Raw genomic sequence first — 17,379 nt, 5'->3', positions numbered from 1 at the left:
GACTGGGCATGCAGATCGAACGATAACACATCGCCAGCCTTGCCTGAAGTATGCCTACGAAGAACATCATGATTCCATTGATGGTGATCTCTGCAATTATGAAGCGGGTTGGGATCAATTGACTTGAATGTTGTGAGTTGGCACCAAAGCTGAGCACTTGTGAGAATTCGTGACCACAGAATACATTAGGGGTAGAAGGCTCTGTCACGGACTTCTGAGGCGCGGAGAAAATAATGATCTTTAATGGCACCGCGGCTTCAAATGACCAGGCTAGGTCGGTTGGGACCAGGCCTGCCATTCATTTCAAAAGGTCCGTAAGAAGGCTCGGATTGCCGTGCAGAGTGTGCTTGCATATGACTGCACAAACTATTGCCAGCATTCGGCCAATGGAAACCGTCATGAGACAGTGTCTTGTCGAAAAAAGGCGAGACTTGCAGCCGAAGATCACTATGACAGGCAGGCGAAGATATCTTGACAGGTTTAGAATGCAGTGAATAGCGCATTGCTGACCGTCAAGACGCTCCCCGAAAACGACGGGCCAGGCCGTGATGCGGGAAAGGGACCTTGCATACAGTCTGTCCAATGAGATACGATGTGTAAGATGGCGGCGTCGTGTGTGGCCTTCCAACTGAATCTGGGGCCCATGTCATACTGGAGACGGGATCATGAGTGAAAACCGTGTTGCGTTACTTGAAGCAAGATTGGCGATTGTGGCATAGCAGCAATCGATTGTGTACAGATAAATGATGTTCTTACGACTTCACTAGTCGTGACATACCTAATATAATGCTGTTATGACGAACCTGGAAACCCACGTACGAGTATCCAATGTCTTCCATGTGATTCTAGCCAGAGACAGCCATTACGTCCAGCCTAATGAAACTTCTTTTCCGAGTATGGCTCACACACGCTCATTGTAGCCGTGCCATTTTCAAATGGCCAACGTGCCACTGCCTCGAGAGGGGCTCAAAATGCAGTAAAAATCTCCGACAAAACCCACATCAACTCGTCCCATCCTACATTTGACCAACTTCAACTTCTTTCATTCAAGAGAGTGCGCACCAGAGATTGAGCAACATAATGTCCGAGGAGGGATATAGCCAAGACAGAAGACCGGGTTCAAATGAGGTTTTACCTCAGAATCCAAACCAGTGATTTCAAAGCCTTGTGTTTTGGTGCCAAAAAAAAAAAAAAAAGAAAAGAAAAAAACAATCAAATATAATGACGAGAACTCCTCATCCGCTTCTTGTAATGCCTAGTCCCTACGGAAGATGCGTGGCTGCGGTTGGTAGGATGGGCCGAGTTTGCAACGTAAGAAGTCACCAAAAGGCGGCATATGGACGTACTTTGACCTCGACATGACGGGCCTAGGAATTAAGGAAAGAAGACCTTAGGCCGGGTTTAAAATGCAATGAGATTGGGCGGATAGGTCTTAGTCTCCTGATTGCCAACATCCTCCAAAACTCATACGCAGCAGACGGGAGAGACCGTTGATCAGCATGCAATGTAGCTGGAGGAGATGGCGCACAGAATTCGAGTCTACATAACGCCAGAATTTGAATCACGCTTCCGGTTTTCACAGCCAGTCGGGGACGAGGACCAGTTGACCTGAACCCGTGCTCGTAACCTGACGGTATATCAACCTAGCCTCCCTGTAAGCTGTCTTCTAGCCAATCTATGCGGAAACTAACGTAACAAGCCGTGTATGTTGCAAGTCCCTTTTGTCTATCTTACCATTTTCTCCCAGCCTTGGGCGGCAAGCTCGTGCGGAATATCACAACCGCAAAGCCTTCGCCGCCTTCGGCCCCGGTCCCACAACCCCAAACCTCGCCACAATCATCAACACGGGCGTGAAGATCGCGACCAAAACCTGAATGAAGGCAATCTCAGCATACAGCTTCAACATCCTCTTCAAGCCCTGATCCTTTCTCTCCCTTCTCATCTGCTCCAACCGCGAGCTTCCCTCCTTCGTCGCCGCCGCTGACCCCTCTTCACCCTCCCACCTTCTGCATACCTCAAGGAACGCTTCGGGCTCGTCCGTGATGACGCCGTCCACGCCCTGCGCGATGCTCCATTCCATCCACTCCTCTTCATTCACGGTCCACACAAACAGCCGGCGGTCGTGCGCCTTGAGCACACGCATGAAGGCCTTGCCCATGGGCCCGACGAGGGACTTTTGAAACATGTTGAAGGAGAGGAACTCTTGTGGGAGGAACTTGCGGGCGAAGATCGGGGACCAGGAGATGAGGGCGACGGGGTAGGTGGGGACGTAGGTGGTGCAGTGGTTGATGTACGGTTGCTGGCATATTGTGTCAGTCTCAAGGGTTTGATGGATGGAGCGAGTAGATACGTACGTTCCAGCACCCGAATATGATCCTCTTGTTCCACGGCACAGGGCCCGGTGTCGATGCCAGGACCTGCGCAACGCGACTCAACAGCTCCGGCGCAGGGTCATCAGTCTGCAGCACGCATCAGCCTCCACCACCCCGCCTCTTCAGGCAGCGGCAAAAGAACCAACCTTGATATCAAGCAAAACCCAAACGCTCTCCCTCTCCTTCCCCCCCTCAGCCAAAAACTCCAACAAATCGCTCAACCGCGGCATCCTCTGCCTCGGCTCGCGTATCGTCTCGAGCGAGCTCACATACTCCCACTCGCACTCGTTGATCTTCTTATCGACGCCGAAACACCGCTTCAGCGTGCCGTCGTGCGAGAGCACCACGACGCCGTCCTTGGTCAGGTGCAGATCCGTCTCGAGGGCGTGCGCGCCGGCGTCGAGCGCCGCGCGGAAGGCGAGGAGCGTGTTCTCGGGGTAGAGGGCTTTGTAGCCGCGGTGCGCGATCGCCTGCGGGAGCGTCGTCGCGGGGGAGGAGGGGTGTTGCAGGGCGCGGGTGAATTGGGCTGCGCACGAGATCGGATTGTTAGCCTTGTAGAGCGAGAAGAGAAGTAGATGGCGGTGGAAGTACCAGATGGGTTGCCCTCTGAGAGGAGCGGTTTCGTTTCTGAAACCATGGCGGTGTATCTTTTAGCTGTATCTGTAGAGTCTAGATGGTGTATATATGGTATGCTGATCGTAGCTCACTAGCTTCTATCGTCGAGTCGGGAGCACCGTAGCCGTTGGGGGATCGACAATCGCAACGGCGAGCGCTGAAGGGGGATGAGGAGACAGATAAGTGTATGATGTAGTGTATTAAATCTATAACAAGAAACACAAGGAGACACCTTCAAATCATGATCGGGATATTCATTGTCAGGAGGAATAAAGCAGCCTAGGCCCGTTTGTCGTCGGTGGAATTGAAGAGCCCGTACCGCTCGCGGTAGTCGCCTGCGTCGGGTGATGGCGATTGACAGAGCTTAAGACCGCGCGGTGTGGGGATTGGACTGTTGGAAGCCCCGGGATGAATGCGGTGCCACTGCAATTGAAGACGGGGAAGCCCACGTGCTGCTGGGAGTGGGGTGGAGCCAATTAAGCTTGGGAGGAGCTGAAGCTGCAGGAAGCTGGAGCGGACTTTGCAGCAGCAGTTTGCGACCCCGCGGGATCCAATCGGCCGCAACGGCACGGGACATGCTGGTCGGGCTTCCCAGTTGCTTAAATCCGTCTCCGCTGCGGCGTGCAGTAGCGCCGTCTACGGGAGGTCACGTATGTAATCGCATTGCGTACATCATCGTATCGATTCTGAGTAACGGTGGTGTGAAAGCATGTGTATTCATTGATTCCCGCTTTTAACCGTATGGTCTCTATTCTACAATTCCTTGCGCTGGAGGGAGGAGCCTAATGATATGCTATAAGTTTACTTATGGATGTATCCCTTTTAATAGCTAATAGGCTGAGGCCCCGACGTGAAATAACCCAACGTGTTGATGTGCCAATCAATGCCAATTTTATATCTAGTCGATCTCGACATCGATATCGAGGTCCAAAGCTCCGATGATGTCGTCATCCATAAGAGGTTTGTGAATGGTGGGAATGCCCTTCTTCTCCTGGTTCGCGGCCTGCAGCTTGGCCAGATGGGGCAGCAGGGACCCTGACTTCTGCGCTCCAAGTTGAGGCGTGCCGTTGGTCGGGGTACTTGCGTTGCTGCCGTTCGTGCTGGAAGGCTTCTTGACGCCGTCTTTGACGTCGTGGATGAACTTTGCCTTGGTACGTAGACGCCGCGACAGGTCGTTCTTGATGTCTTCGCCTCTCTCCAGCGCGGCCTCGAGCTTGCGCGCCTCGGCCTTCTCTTTGAGCTGCGCCTTGCGGACATTTTCCGCGTTCTGCAGTCGGCGTTGACGGTTGATGTTGGCGAGGCGGTCCTGCTGGGAGGTCGCGCTGGGCTTGGATTGGCTGTCGCTGAGGCTGGTCTTGAATGCGAGAACGTTGGTCTTGAGATCGTCGAGCTGTTCTTGAAGATCTTCCGCTTTCCTGGTGTTGCCCTGAGCCCGAGCAATGTCGATGTCCTGCGCGAGACGCTCGCGGATCTTCGGGTCGAACTTCTTGCGGAGAGCGGACTTGCGCTGGATGCGCTCGTCGATTTCTGTGGTTGTGAGGTGGTAGTTGACGAGGTGGTTGATGTCGTCAATCTTGTCGAGGAGTGTTTGCTTCTTCGGCAGGTTGATACCATCTGCTTGGATGACTTTCTCGTAACGGTTGTACTCGCGCTAAGACCATTAGATTGTGCAATTCCTTGCCGAGCCATTGCAAACGTACCTCTGTGAACGGCCTGTCGGACAGGAAGATGAAGGGAAATGGTCTCTCCGCCTTGCCATGCGCAGCCAACACGTATTGGTCAGTCACGAACGAGCCACCTGGGCCGGTCATGGCGTACGATTTGCCCACAGTGATGGCTGTAAATGTCAGAAAAAGTGCTCACAATCAGAAGCGACCAGCATACCTTGGATGCGCGCCATGCGATACTCGTCCGCACCAGTCTTTGGGTCGGGCCCCAGACTAATGCGAACGTAGCAACCGATCATTGCGGACTCAAAGCCGGGATTGAAGCAATACTCCGCAAACCGACTCTTGCCCACACGAATCCGCTCAAAGTCGCGCATGTCAGGCGGCGGCAACTCGCGCGCCACGATCTCGTCCTCGGGCGACCTCGTCTTGCGACGACGGCGGTTGCGCTCGTCGTAGTCATCCTCGCCTTCGCTCTCGTTGCGGCCACCGTAATCGTCGTCGCGCGGAGACTGGTTGCCCCTCTGGCGATCCTCTTCCCTCCTACGAGCACGATCGCTCTTCTCCGCGCGGGCGCGACGCAGCGTATCTATCGCCGACGTCTTACCATCCGTGCGAGGACGCGATGTCTTACGCGCGCCATCCTCCAGATCAGCGGCGTCCGCGCTGCGCTTCTTCAACTTCTGCTTCTTCTCCTCGTTCTCCCTTTCGCCGACGAGCTGGCGCAGCATGCGGTTCTGTCGGTGGCGCTCAATCTCGGCCTGGCGTTCTGCCAGCAGTGACTCCCTCTCAACCTCGCGCATCGCCATCACCTGCTCCTTCTCGGCAGCGCTCCTGAACATTCCGTCGACGGGGTACTTATCCTCTCCGTCGTCATCGTGGGCGCCGGCGCGGCCGCTGTGCTGCTCGGCTTCGGAGTCGGACTCGTCCATTGCGGCCGACCCTATCGAGTTCGGGCTGCCGATCGCGGATGATCTGAGGCGCATTGTTAGTGATGTGATGAACAGATAATCCGAGATGAGGATGATATAGCAAAAGAGATTGCGCAAAAATGGCTCGCAGATGCCAGGTTTGACAGGCAGTGGAGGGCTGGTTGGAGGTGAGGGTGGTTGACTGCAGGTGAAAAAGCCATTCAAATGTGACCAGACCAGATCCTCAAGGTGGAAGAAACTTACGCCTCGCCTTCTTCTTCTGAATCCTCCCCTCCTGTGCGCTTCTTCACCTTCTTTGCCACTGATTTCTTTGCTGCTGCCTTAGGGGGAGGTGATGCGGAAGGCGCCCTGCTCTCGGCCTCTGACATCACTTCCTCCTCATCTGAGGACTCTCCACCTCCGGCAAGAGCCAAAAGCTCATCGTCAATGTCGGCCATTGTGCGTTGTGGAAGGAACTCGATTAGGGGGAACAAAGGCGACTTCGACGGCTTCGAAGGGTTTCTCGAGAGATCGCGACGGAACCCGGTCGTCGACGCGACTAGGTAACGATACTGTTGTGCTCTGAGATATTGCGATATATTCGGTGGGAGCGGCGCGGATTCGATGGAAGGAAAGCAACAGACTGGCGGAAACGGGCGATTGGCGATGTTGGTGAGGTGGGAAGAAGAGCTTGAAAGTCTGGCTCCTATTCACTACCTTCCAGGTCGGGACACTGTCGTCTACAGCTTGCGTCTGATTGGCCAATATTATGTCATACAGCTACACAGAACAATGGGCCATCGGAGTATCGGCCCCTTCGCATCCGATCTGGCGTGACGTCAACCAATCATGGCTCGCAGTGTGCTCGGCATCCGCCGGGCTAAATCATTCGATATAACTGACAGCTTCATTTGCGACTGGACTTCGGCCGAGTTCATGCTCCGAGTTGGGGCTGACATTGTCGCTTCACGACCACACAATGGCGTCTGTACGAACGTTTTTGAGGCCCTGGAGCGGCATAGCAAGGCGAACAGCGCACCATGCGCATGCGCCGGCTCTGTGCATTTCGCAGCGACAGCTTTCGACGACACCCAGGTCGCAGGCTGAAGCAACTAGCCAAGATCGCACGCGTCGAAAGCCCTTGACCCAGGAGCAGAAGGACTTTCTGTCCTCAGCTGTGCGTTATTGAGTCTCTCATTTGTCTTCAGAACGATTACTGACACATGCGAAACAGCTCCGGGTAAACCAGGCTGGAGAACTCGCAGCGACGCTCATTTACACCGCCCAAACCCCACCACTCGTAAATCGACACCCTCACCTCCGACCCTTGATGGCGCACATGTACGACCAAGAGGAGGGGCATCTTAAGACCTTCAACTCTCTTATCCACAAGCATCGTATACGCCCGACTGCCCTGTATCCCGTGTGGCAGGTCATGGCTACTGGTCTGGGCTGGGGTACGGCTGTGATGGGTCGCGAGGCAGCCATGGCCTGCACGGAAGCTGTTGAGACTGAGATTGGCGACCACTACAACAACCAGATCCGAACTCTGTTAGAGATGGTCAGTGAGTGGGAGGCGGAGGGGTATGAAGTTGGCCCCGAATTTTCGGAGCTCATCAAGACGCTGCGGAGGATCAGAGACGAAGAACTTGAGCACCTCGACCATGCTGTCGAACATGACGCCAAGAAGGCCGAGCCGCATTGGCTGCTGACTGGCGTCATTCGCGCGGGCTGCAGAGGGGCCATTTGGGTCAGCGAAAGAGTATAAAGTCTGTAGTGTAAGAATGTGTATAATACATGTAAAAGAACAAAAGGCCAAAGCCGGGAAAAGCGGTAAAAGAAAAAAAAGTAACCGAGACCAAAACGCCAATTGTCCACCCTCCGACTCCGTTTTTTGCACACGTTTCCCTGGAATCTCCATCTTGAATGGCGTTTCCGTCGTCTGTTTTTCTATCGTCTGTAACGGACCCTGAGTTTTGCTTCTGTCGTCGGTAAGGCACGTCTAGCCAATAGTCCGCAACGTCTAGCCAAAGAGGGGCACCAAAAAAGGCTTCATCCACTAGTTACTACACAGTGCGTCAGCATCACAGTTCTGGGGTAAGAGTCCACGAAAACTTACTAAATTTGTAGAGGTGCAACGCCGTCAACTTGGAAGCCCCAGTTTCCGTTTTGCTCTTCCGTGAGCAGCCAGTCGTAAGGGAACTGTACGACGTGACCTTGGATAAGGTTCAGCAACTCTTCTGCTTCCGCTCTCGGAAGCACCTCCTCGGGCGGCTGGCCGCGCCGACTGCCTTTAGTAGTGGCTCGTCGGCGGCGTTTGACCGACCCTTGAGCTTGCTGCGCCGGGGTGCTGACATCCCTCGACGGGGGCTTTTCAAGAGGGGAGAACGTTGTCTTCCGTTCTCTGCTCTTCTCACGGGCAGGATCGAGCAGCCCTCCGTCAGGAGCAGGGGAGCCAACTTCGAAAGCCGGGAATGGTACATCACCCGCGGGAAGAACAGGTGACGGGGCTTCTGGAGATCGAAGGGCAGCTTTCTCGTCATTCTTGTCTCTTTCGTCTGACTCCGCGGTACCGCCTCTGTGGTTGTCGTTTCCAGGAATAATGATGGTGGGATGAGGCAGCTTCTCTCCTGTCTTTTCAGCCGCGGCCTTGACGACAGCAGCTGGGCCTGGCGCGCCTACTCCAGCACCGCCGCTAGTGACGGGTGACTGGTGCCGAGCCAGATTTGGCTCTTCCTCCGTCTTCGTATTTCCCTCAAGGCTCTCTCTGAAACGTTCGGCGTACTGTGTAGCCTGTTGATAGTCAGGCCAGGTGAGTACTTCCGAATCAGGCATGCACCGGAACACTCGGCGGTACAGCTTGGTGTTGTTTTCTGCAACACGGTTCCAACAATCGTCGAAGAATGACGAGTTGATCGGATCACGCATGCAGTCCTTGTCGATGTGTGCCTGCCTGATGTCTGCAGCGAGGGGATGAAGAGGTCCATTCGTCGGTTGGCCGTTCTGATCGAGGTGAACTGGAGGACCACCAATATCAGTGTCATCCACAGCGGGTAATGTAGGAAGTCCGGCGATGCGAGGCAGACCAAGCTGGTCGGTTGTGCGTCGGTTGAGAGCAGGAATCGGCGGCAGCGCATCGTTGCTGACACAATTATCCTCCTCGATGTGATGCTCGACCGAGGTCTTGCGCTCGTGCGGCTGCATGGGAGTCTCCAGAGTACCCTTGCCTTCGGAAAAGACGCCATTGACAAGTACTTCACGACCATTGACGATGACAGAGTCGCGGCCTTGGTCAAGACCGAGCTTCTCAGCAGTCTTCCAGTGATCCTTTCCGTAGCCAGCGATATCAAGAGCGTGATCCTTGTTGTTCATGACCCGAGGGTCAATATCCTTGTCCTTGGAGGACGACGCCGATGATACTTCGTCTGCAGCCTCGTCAGGCACGGCAGTGGCATCATGGTTAAAGCTGGGAGTTTGTCCAGGAAGAACTGGCTTTGCTGATTTCTCATTCGAATGCCCGCTTGGTCCGGCGACAGGTGGCGTCTCGTCGTCATCTGCATAGATCTCGTCCATTTCGGCCTCGTACTCGGCCTGCCGGTCCATTTCAGCCTGTCTCTCTTCCTCAAGTATCTCATCCACATCCAATCCAAGATGCTCCCGCATGAGACGGAGACGCAGAGTGTGAGCAAAACGACCGACGCGGTAAGGCCTGCCAGCCATCGTCGACCAGATCATATCGGTATCACGGACGACTGCAGCCAGCTCGGAGTCACGACTTCCCAGCATAGACCGCTCGTTGATGTTTGCAGAACCGATGAGAGCCACGCGATCGTCCACGATGATACACTTGGCATGGATGTACAGCTGTTCTGTCACCAAAGCGTTCCTGGCGCCGATCTTGCCCCATTGTCGCAAGCTGTAGAATTGGATGTAGTCCTCTGGTTCAATGCCCGCAGCGCGAAGGCGTGAGAAGATGGAGCCGTCGCCACGGCAAATACTGCGATACTGGCACTGGAGAATTAGTCGCACACTGGTGCCCTCCTGCTCGTCGACAGTGTTCTGGAAACCTGGCATCAGAGGAATGATGATGCACGCCTTCCAGTCTTCTCCTTTCTCGTGAGCTCGGATGATGCGCTCGACCAGTGCATCGCCAATGCGGTTGACGATCTTGGTATTGAATGCCTCGGTACTGGTGATAAAAAACTGGTTCTCAATGTAGACAAAGTGATCAGAGTCCTCAATCATCTTGATGTAAGCATTTTGGATGCTGCATTCCGTGTGCTCGATGCCAAGGGACCAGTTGGTTGAGGATCTCAAAATCTGGACCTCACAGGTACCGGTCAATCCAAGAGCATCGAGCTCTGCCATCTTGGAGTCTGGCGGTGGAAGCAGGAAAGGCAGAGGTCTGGTCGTCTTTCGTCCTCTCTTGACGTAGTTCCATCGCTGGACGAAGTGACGGGTCAAGTCTCTGGCGGGCTGCCCAACGACCTGCATGGCAATATCATGCCAGGGCATTCTGGGTACCTTGCTTCTGTCGTACATCTCCTCATACGGTTCATCAAGCTTGAAGAAATCCTGGACTCTAGGGTTCGAGTAATCCTTGCCGGGGAAGAGCTGCACATGCTCCGCATCCTTGGGCTGCTCGCTCTGCTCGAAACCTGTTGGCTTATCGTCAGTGATCGGATGTTGTGGGCAATCCCATCGACCGAAGCACAGATCAATGCCGCCGACAAAGGCTACATCATGGTCGACGATGACAAGCTTCTCATGATGAGCGAAGAAGAACTGATTCTTCTTGAACTGGTTGGGCGACCGCTGGACAAATATATTGGGGTGGAGGTTCAGAAGGGAGTACTTGGTGTACTCTGAGTCGATTGGAATGGCGGCTTCGACGTTACGGTAGACGATGACGAAGACCTTGACACCTTCGCGTGCCTTTCGCTGAAGCAGACGATCCAAACGCCACTTCTGGCTGATAGCCGCAGGTCGACGCATGTACAACTCAGGACTCAACCACCAGTCGTGGATGTAAATAACGTCGCGTGCCATGCTAATAGCCCGAGAAACATTCCACATGTAGTCTCTTCCGTCCACGAGCCACTGTGCGAAGACACCGTTGCGAATGGGGGCGAAGCTGTCGAAGCGGTTGATGTCATGCCACTTAGTTTGCTTGAGCATCTCTGCTATAGAGTCTTCGAACTGCTTCATGATATGCTGGTTCCTCGAAAATAGCTTGACTTTCCGCTCGGCGGTGTGTAACGTCAGAGTGTGGTGCTTTTCTGTGTCAGGCTCCTCAATCAGGTCGATCTCCTTCTCTTCGGCCTTGGCCTTCCCCTTGCCCAGCTGCTTCAGACCGTTCTTCTTAGAAACGATGCGAAACTTGGAATCCACGAGGTATACGTCGTAAACGTTCATCTTCTCAGGTGATTCAACGCAGACAATGTAACTGGACCGCACGAGAAACCACTTTCGGCTGTGACGAGCAATAACCTTCTTTGGCGTCAGGACTCGGCGGAAGTCCATTCCTTTGGATGACTGAATGTGGAGGTAGCATTCTTTGCCGTGGTAGCTGCCTTCAGCCGCCAGGCGCACACCAAGCGCAGACAGCTCCAAGAACTTGCAAAGACGGTTGCTGTCAGCACGGAACATGAGCCATCGGATCATGTCCTGCAGGTACTTCTCGAGGACTCGTCTTTGTCTCTCAAAGTAGCGCTTCCGCGCCTGGGCCAATTCGATTTGGTTCTCTACTCCTGAATCGCCCGGGTCAGTCAGGCCAGTAGACTTCCTGCGCATACCCAACATGCCGAGACGGGACTTTTTCCTATTGCCTGGCCCTGCGCGGCCCTCCCACTCGCTGGCAGTCCCCTCTCCTGCAGTTGCTTCCGCAGCAGTGCCTTCAGCTCCAGTCTCATCGCCTCTGAGGCTGGCAGCTCTAATGCTAGCCCCATCGTCGTCGTCGCTGTCGTCCTTGTTGCGTGCCGCACGAAGGTACGGGAAGGCGCCCCATGGAAACTTGGGCATCTTAGGTCGGGCACCCACGTCGGCGCGCCCATGCAAGTACTTATCGTTGCTCATCGCCAGTTTGTAACGGACATGTAGGTTATAGACGTCTTTGAGCGTTCTGATGATGGTCCATTTCATGCGCGACGGGCCGCTGCCGTATTCCAAGTCCATGGTGAACACCCAGTGGCGCTCGCTGTCGTCGTCTTCTGATTCTGGCTGGCTGTCTGTAATACGTAGGCGCACTTGCTCCAGGAGAACCGGTATTCTCTTATTGCCGTGTTCGTCTCTCTGAATCATACTGGCAAGCATGAGAACGGCGGGGGCTCCGGCTCGCAGCTCGGCCATGAGTTCTGCTGATTTGGCGAAATCGAAACGGTCCTCCTTCTTCTGCCTAAGAAGTTTCAAAGTGTTCTTGACGTACTTCCATGTCGATGCTCTCTCGCCACCAAAGAAGGGCCTCTTGGGCGTCGTTATCGCGTCTCCGTCCGACACACCTCCGCCGCCGAGAACTGTGATCCGGCGCATGTGACCTCTTCTGCCAGGGCCGAGGGGGCTTTCGGTGCCATCCGCTCTACGGGACCGCATCCACGATGGGCCGGCAAGCTGGTCGCGTCCTTCGCCTTCTGACATTCCGTGCTGCTGCTGCTGTTGTTCGGCGGTGTTGTCAGGCATGGAGAGCCGTCGGCGAAGCGCACCCATGCGTCCATACCCAACAGGGGAGTCTGGACCAGGCAGGTGCGACTGCCTCAAGTTAGGAGTGCTGGGCACCGACATCTGGGGCTTGTCTTTCTTCGATCTGCGCATTCTCCTCTTCTTCTTTGGTTTGATTGTGTCGGTGGCATTGCCCTCGTCGGCTGTCTCGACATCAGCGTCGGCATCGCTTCCGCCGACAACATCATCCTCGTCTAAGGTCCCTGGTATTCTCGGGCGACCAGATGTAGGCGAGTTGCTCCGGGAAGGGGTGCCCGAGTCGTTCAAATTGCCCGAGCTACTCGTCTTGAGAGTCTGCAGGCTTCCAGAACCAGTCAACTGCTTCAACTTGGTCATGAACGCAGACCCAATGGACTTGCCGCCATCTTCCCACGAAGGGTTCCGCGAGTGACTGGCCGGGGGCTCCAAAACCTGATCCGTTCTAGCAAACTGCACGCTTCGTCGGTCGGTCGGGGACGCAGGCTCGGGAGAGTAAGTGCTGTGTTCTGGCATCATGGGCAGTCCTCCCTGGGTTTGTCTGGCACCGATACTGTCGGCGGAATTCAGGTTCGGCAGTGTCGGGCGCTTGGCGGGCTGTTGAACAGGAGATTGGCTATCGTGAGGCACGCCTCCATTGATGTAATCTCTTGCCTCGGTCGTCGGATCAATCGCATAGATCGTCGATCTGGGGGAGGGAAGGTCCTTCGGCGGAGGAGCAGGCGGGCCGTCTTTCGGTGGAGGAGGGGGAGGAGCGAGGGAGTCGGGCGCGCCTGGGGTTCCCGTCGCGGCAGGAGAGGCCGCACGAGGGCTGCGTGTCATTGGTGAGATGGACTCATCTCTGGCCGTCGTGGCCATTGTGTCTCGAGTGGAAATTCTGGAATTCCACAGGGCAAAGAAGGGACTTGAGGGTGGTACAGACAATGGGAAGGACTGGAGCTAAGACCGAGACACCATCTGTAACGGTAACGGCAACGGCGCTCGTCGTCGATCACCAGTCTGGAAAAATAATAACTGATCGCTGCAAGAATGACGGGTTTGAGGGGAAAAGAGCAGCCTGTCGAACTGAGCTGCGAAAATCGTGGAGGTAGGTGAGGTGAGGTTGCTCCTCCTGAAGGTTGAGGTGCAGGGTTGCGGACGATCGGTATTGCAGTTGCGGTGTCTTGAGCCAGGCAAGGACCTTGGGGGCACGTTTGGGAGCACCAAAGACGCGGACAGGGAGAGCAACGGGGTGCAGAGTGGGCTGGTTCAAGGGAGGATGCCACGGTGCCAGTCCCAGCAGCCCGACCCTTGTGACGGACTGCAACTCCCCAGCCAAGTAGCACCGTTAGTGGAGGGAGAGGCTTAATTGCTATTTGGCTCCGAGCCAATGGGCGCTGTCGGGCTACGAAATAGGGGCGCAGGGGGGGACCCAGCGGCTCCCTCCGGGGCGCACCAGTCCGATGTCACGCCCAATCTTCAGTGGCTCCCGCGCTATTTGGGCCCAGTTGGGCCACACGCAGCTGATCGAATTGACATTTGACACCAGCCCTTCGTCTTCGGCAAGTGAGCAGCGAATGACCTCTGATTTTGAAGGATGGGGGAAGGTTTGGGAGGGCAGAATTCTAGTTTTTGGCGTGCAGATACAAGCTGCAGCTCCGGCTCTAGCTCCTCCAGATCAACAAGGGCCTTATTCTGCCCAACTCCCGGCGGAACAGACTTCTGAGGGCTGTGCGGGCTTGAAATGACGGCGAGAACAGATGGTGCACATCCCGCAATCTATTATGGATCAATCTGTCTATTATCTATCTCGTTCCGCGAAATGGGGGCCAGGGGACTCATTGACACCCGCGTACCTTCCGGAAAGACTGGAGTTCATACGACGGATGTAATAGGGGTTCGATTAGATCTGAGACGTGGGACCACGTCAACATGCCTACGTTTTAGCTTGCTCAATTCGCTTCGTTGTGGCAGCGAGCATGGAATGCTGATTAGTGACAACTGCGACAGAGGCCTCATCAAAGACCCAACCAATCCATTGTGTGTTTGAAGCGGGCTTCAAATAAAGAGAGGCCTCAGAGGGGAATCGCGGTCGTTATGCCAATCTCGACAAGGCGCGGCCAATTAACAAAGACCCAAGATCGTCCGTGACTAGTCTGCGTGGGTTGTTTCACCGTGAATGAAAGAAATGGGGATTCAATCATTCGAGTCTCCGTGGCTTGTAAACCGAGGCGTCTTGGGATTTTGCGGCGTTAGAGGGGGGTCCCCTGGCCATCAGTTGTTGAGAGCTGAGGCACATGCGCCCAATAAGACCGCGCCTCGCGTCTCGCTTATCGATAAGGACCGGGTCGCGTCAAACATCACGAACTCCCGGTGACCGACTGTTTTTGAAGCCCAACGCCGCCGAAGCCCCGCCGCCATATCGCAAGATGCCGAGGTTCGTCGCACACTTCCTCCGTCCGTTCGATGCATCTTCATCTAACGTATTTTCCACAGGGAAATTATTACCGTCCAGGCCGGACAATGCGGCAACAGCAGTACGTTACCCCGCCATTTTTTGCTCTCCCGCATCGACCCAGCTGCGAACGGGCAGCAGGCGCCGATATTGAGGCTGACACGATACAGTTGGAAGCCAGTTTTGGCAGCAGCTTTGCCAGGAGCACGGAATCAATCAAGATGGAAACCTTGAGGACTTTGCGACCGAGGGAGGCGACCGAAAAGACGTGTTCTACTACCAGAGTGACGATACAAGATACATCCCGCGAGCCATTCTAGTCGATCTCGAACCAAGAGTAGGTGCCTTCATGGCGATGGAGCAATTACTTTTGCTAAAACATTTCAGGTAATCAACGGCATTCAAACTGGCCCCTACAAGAACATCTACAACCCCGAAAACTTCTTCGTTGGGAAGAATGGCGTCGGCGCCGCGAACAACTGGGGTGACGGATACCAGACGGGTGAGGTTGTCTGCGAGGACATAATGGAGATGATCGACCGCGAGGCTGACGGCAGTGACTCTCTGGAGGTATGCATCGTGCTAGAACGCTCCGAGCTTTGCTGACGTTCAACAGGGCTTCATGCTGTTGCACTCAATAGCTGGCGGTACCGGATCCGGTCTAGGATCCTTTCTTCTCGAGCGCCTCAACGATCGATTTCCCAAGAAGATTATCCAAACATACTCCGTCTTCCCAGACACAACAAACGCTGGAGATGTCGTTGTTCACCCTTACAACAGCGTGCTCGCCATGAGGAGGCTGGTACAAAATGCCGACTCCGTCGTCGTGTTGGATAACGGAGCCCTTTCACGCATTGCAGCCGATCGACTTCACGTTCAAGAGCCATCGTTTGCCCAAACCAACCAACTTGTGAGTTCTACACTTGATGATGTTACTGGCGCCATAGCTAACATGTGTCCTTAGGTCTCGACAGTCATGTCAGCAAGCACAACCACACTGAGATACCCCGGATACATGCACAACGACCTGGTCAGCATTCTGGCCTCGTTGATTCCTACCCCAAGATGCCATTTCTTGATGACAGCATACACGCCATTCACTGGCGACCAGGTCGAACAGGCCAAGACGGTGCGAAAGACAACGGTGCTGGACGTCATGCGCAGACTGCTGCAGCCCAAGAATCGCATGGTCTCGACGCAGCCCGGGAAGAAGAGTTGCTACATCTCCATCCTAAACGTCATCCAGGGCGAGGTGGACCCCACAGACGTTCACAAGAGTCTACTTAGAATCCGGGAACGACGACTGGCAACTTTCATTCCCTGGGGCCCAGCCAGCATTCAGGTGGCCCTGACGAGGCGGAGCCCCTACATCCCGATGGCCCACCGCGTCAGCGGTCTGATGCTGGCCAACCACACCAGCATTGCAACTGTGAGTACTTACTGACTTTGAACCTCGATTCCGCTTGCTAACAAATGCGCAGCTCTTCAAGAGAATCGTCAGACAGTACGACGGCATGCGGAAGCGCAATGCATTCATGGAAGGGTACAAGAAGACGGCGCCATTTGCAGAGAACTTGGACGAGTTTGACGAGGCCCGCGAGGTGGTGCAGGACCTTATTCAAGAGTACGAGGCCGCAGAAGATGCCGACTACCTGAACCCCGACACTGGAGATAAGGCGACTTCAGCTGAAACCGACAAGAGGATGGGTTAAATCAGGCACGATTGCGAGAGTGGAGGTGGGGGTTAGAGCTGATGAGGGGGAAAGGAAGCAAGGCTGGGATAGCATCATACGTGGGTGCATCACAACGTCGATTTGTTGGTTTAGGCGGCCATCTGGCACTATCGGGAAGGGATCGGACATGACCTGGCTGGCTTTTTTTGCCGGGAATTAAGGCGTTCAGGGCTGAACAAGATTACGAAACCAACCCCCCAATAAACTTGCATCTGGATGAGGCAACAGCTGTCAAGGCACATGCGCGTAGACCTCTTTGGAAGCCCAAGGAGCTTTTCCTCCTGGAGGCTCTGGAGCAATTTTGTCATTGATCGACCATCTGTCGTTGAAGTTCCCCACCTACCCGCCAAATCGTCGATGATACTGGAGCGTGCGGTTCGCAGCTCCACTGATTGTGTGCGAAGAGCCGCAATTGCCTCTGCTTGACGTCATTGACGTCAGCATCAATTGAGCTTGATCCCTGCGGACAAGACCCGGAGGACTCTGGATATCTTGACATAAAAGACGTTCAATCGAAGCCAGATGAGTGTGCGTCTCTTCCTCCTCATCACATTCAAAAAGAAAACCAAAGCGATTGAAGGAAACCACGCTACGGAATATTTCTCCAAATCTTTTCAAGTTCTTCTACGCAGTAAGTCGCATCGTTCCCCTCCTGGGGCTAGCTGTCTTGAGCTTCGACCAATGACGAACGAGCGCTAACTCACCACCCCTTCCCTAGCTCCAAACCACTACCACTTCACATCACCCGCCAAAATGACCCAGTCCAAGGCCGACAAGATCAACGAGGTCCAGCAGAACCTCCCTCTCCCCGAGCAGCCCCCCGTTGCCTCCGACTGGCAGTCCGCAGACGCCCGCAATGTCAACGTCGGCAGCGGCGGCGATGCCGAGCGCAAGATCGGTACCGAGACGGCTGCCACCTCCGGTCTGAGAGAGCCCGCATCCAAGGCGGCTGAGGAC

The 17,379-nt window shown here is 54.9% G+C and overlaps 5 protein-coding genes across 5 annotated transcripts; 2 read left to right on the top strand and 3 right to left on the bottom strand.

Moving 5' to 3' along the window:
* Positions 1-1,774: 1,774 nt before the first annotated feature.
* CGCA056_v013099 (Phosphatidylglycerol phospholipase C) lies at positions 1,775-3,009 on the bottom strand (the record flags this gene model as incomplete). Its single annotated transcript, XM_037328343.1, has 4 exons — positions 1,775-2,299; positions 2,355-2,459; positions 2,519-2,898; positions 2,964-3,009. The coding sequence occupies 4 exons, from the start codon at positions 3,007-3,009 to the stop codon at positions 1,775-1,777; spliced, it is 1,056 nt and encodes a 351-aa protein (XP_037173341.1).
* An 876-nt stretch (positions 3,010-3,885) lies between these two features.
* RTF1 (RNA polymerase-associated protein RTF1) lies at positions 3,886-6,023 on the bottom strand (the record flags this gene model as incomplete). The annotated part of the gene is made up of 4 exons (XM_037328342.1): positions 3,886-4,638; positions 4,688-4,824; positions 4,872-5,629; positions 5,830-6,023. 4 exons carry the CDS (start codon positions 6,021-6,023, stop codon positions 3,886-3,888), a joined length of 1,842 nt encoding a protein of 613 aa, XP_037173340.1.
* A 521-nt stretch (positions 6,024-6,544) lies between these two features.
* Positions 6,545-7,333, top strand: CGCA056_v013097 (5-demethoxyubiquinone hydroxylase; the record flags this gene model as incomplete). The annotated part of the gene is made up of 2 exons (XM_037328341.1): positions 6,545-6,742; positions 6,800-7,333. 2 exons carry the CDS (start codon positions 6,545-6,547, stop codon positions 7,331-7,333), a joined length of 732 nt encoding a protein of 243 aa, XP_037173148.1.
* Positions 7,334-7,683: 350 nt separating this feature from the next.
* Positions 7,684-13,113, bottom strand: pld1 (Phospholipase D1; the record flags this gene model as incomplete). The annotated part of the gene is made up of 1 exon (XM_037328340.1): positions 7,684-13,113. One exon carries the CDS (start codon positions 13,111-13,113, stop codon positions 7,684-7,686), a length of 5,430 nt encoding a protein of 1,809 aa, XP_037173348.1.
* A 1,550-nt stretch (positions 13,114-14,663) lies between these two features.
* tbg (Tubulin gamma chain) lies at positions 14,664-16,401 on the top strand (the record flags this gene model as incomplete). Its single annotated transcript, XM_037328339.1, has 7 exons — positions 14,664-14,671; positions 14,731-14,771; positions 14,860-15,026; positions 15,077-15,259; positions 15,306-15,599; positions 15,654-16,118; positions 16,171-16,401. The coding sequence occupies 7 exons, from the start codon at positions 14,664-14,666 to the stop codon at positions 16,399-16,401; spliced, it is 1,389 nt and encodes a 462-aa protein (XP_037173347.1).
* Between the last annotated feature and the right edge of the window lie 978 nt (positions 16,402-17,379).

This window comes from Colletotrichum aenigma (assembly GCF_013390185.1).
Source record: "Colletotrichum aenigma strain Cg56 chromosome Unknown KSG_Cg56_contig09, whole genome shotgun sequence".
Classification (NCBI taxonomy): Eukaryota; Fungi; Ascomycota; class Sordariomycetes; order Glomerellales; family Glomerellaceae; genus Colletotrichum; species Colletotrichum aenigma.
This window is presented reverse-complemented; position numbering and strand designations above follow the sequence as displayed.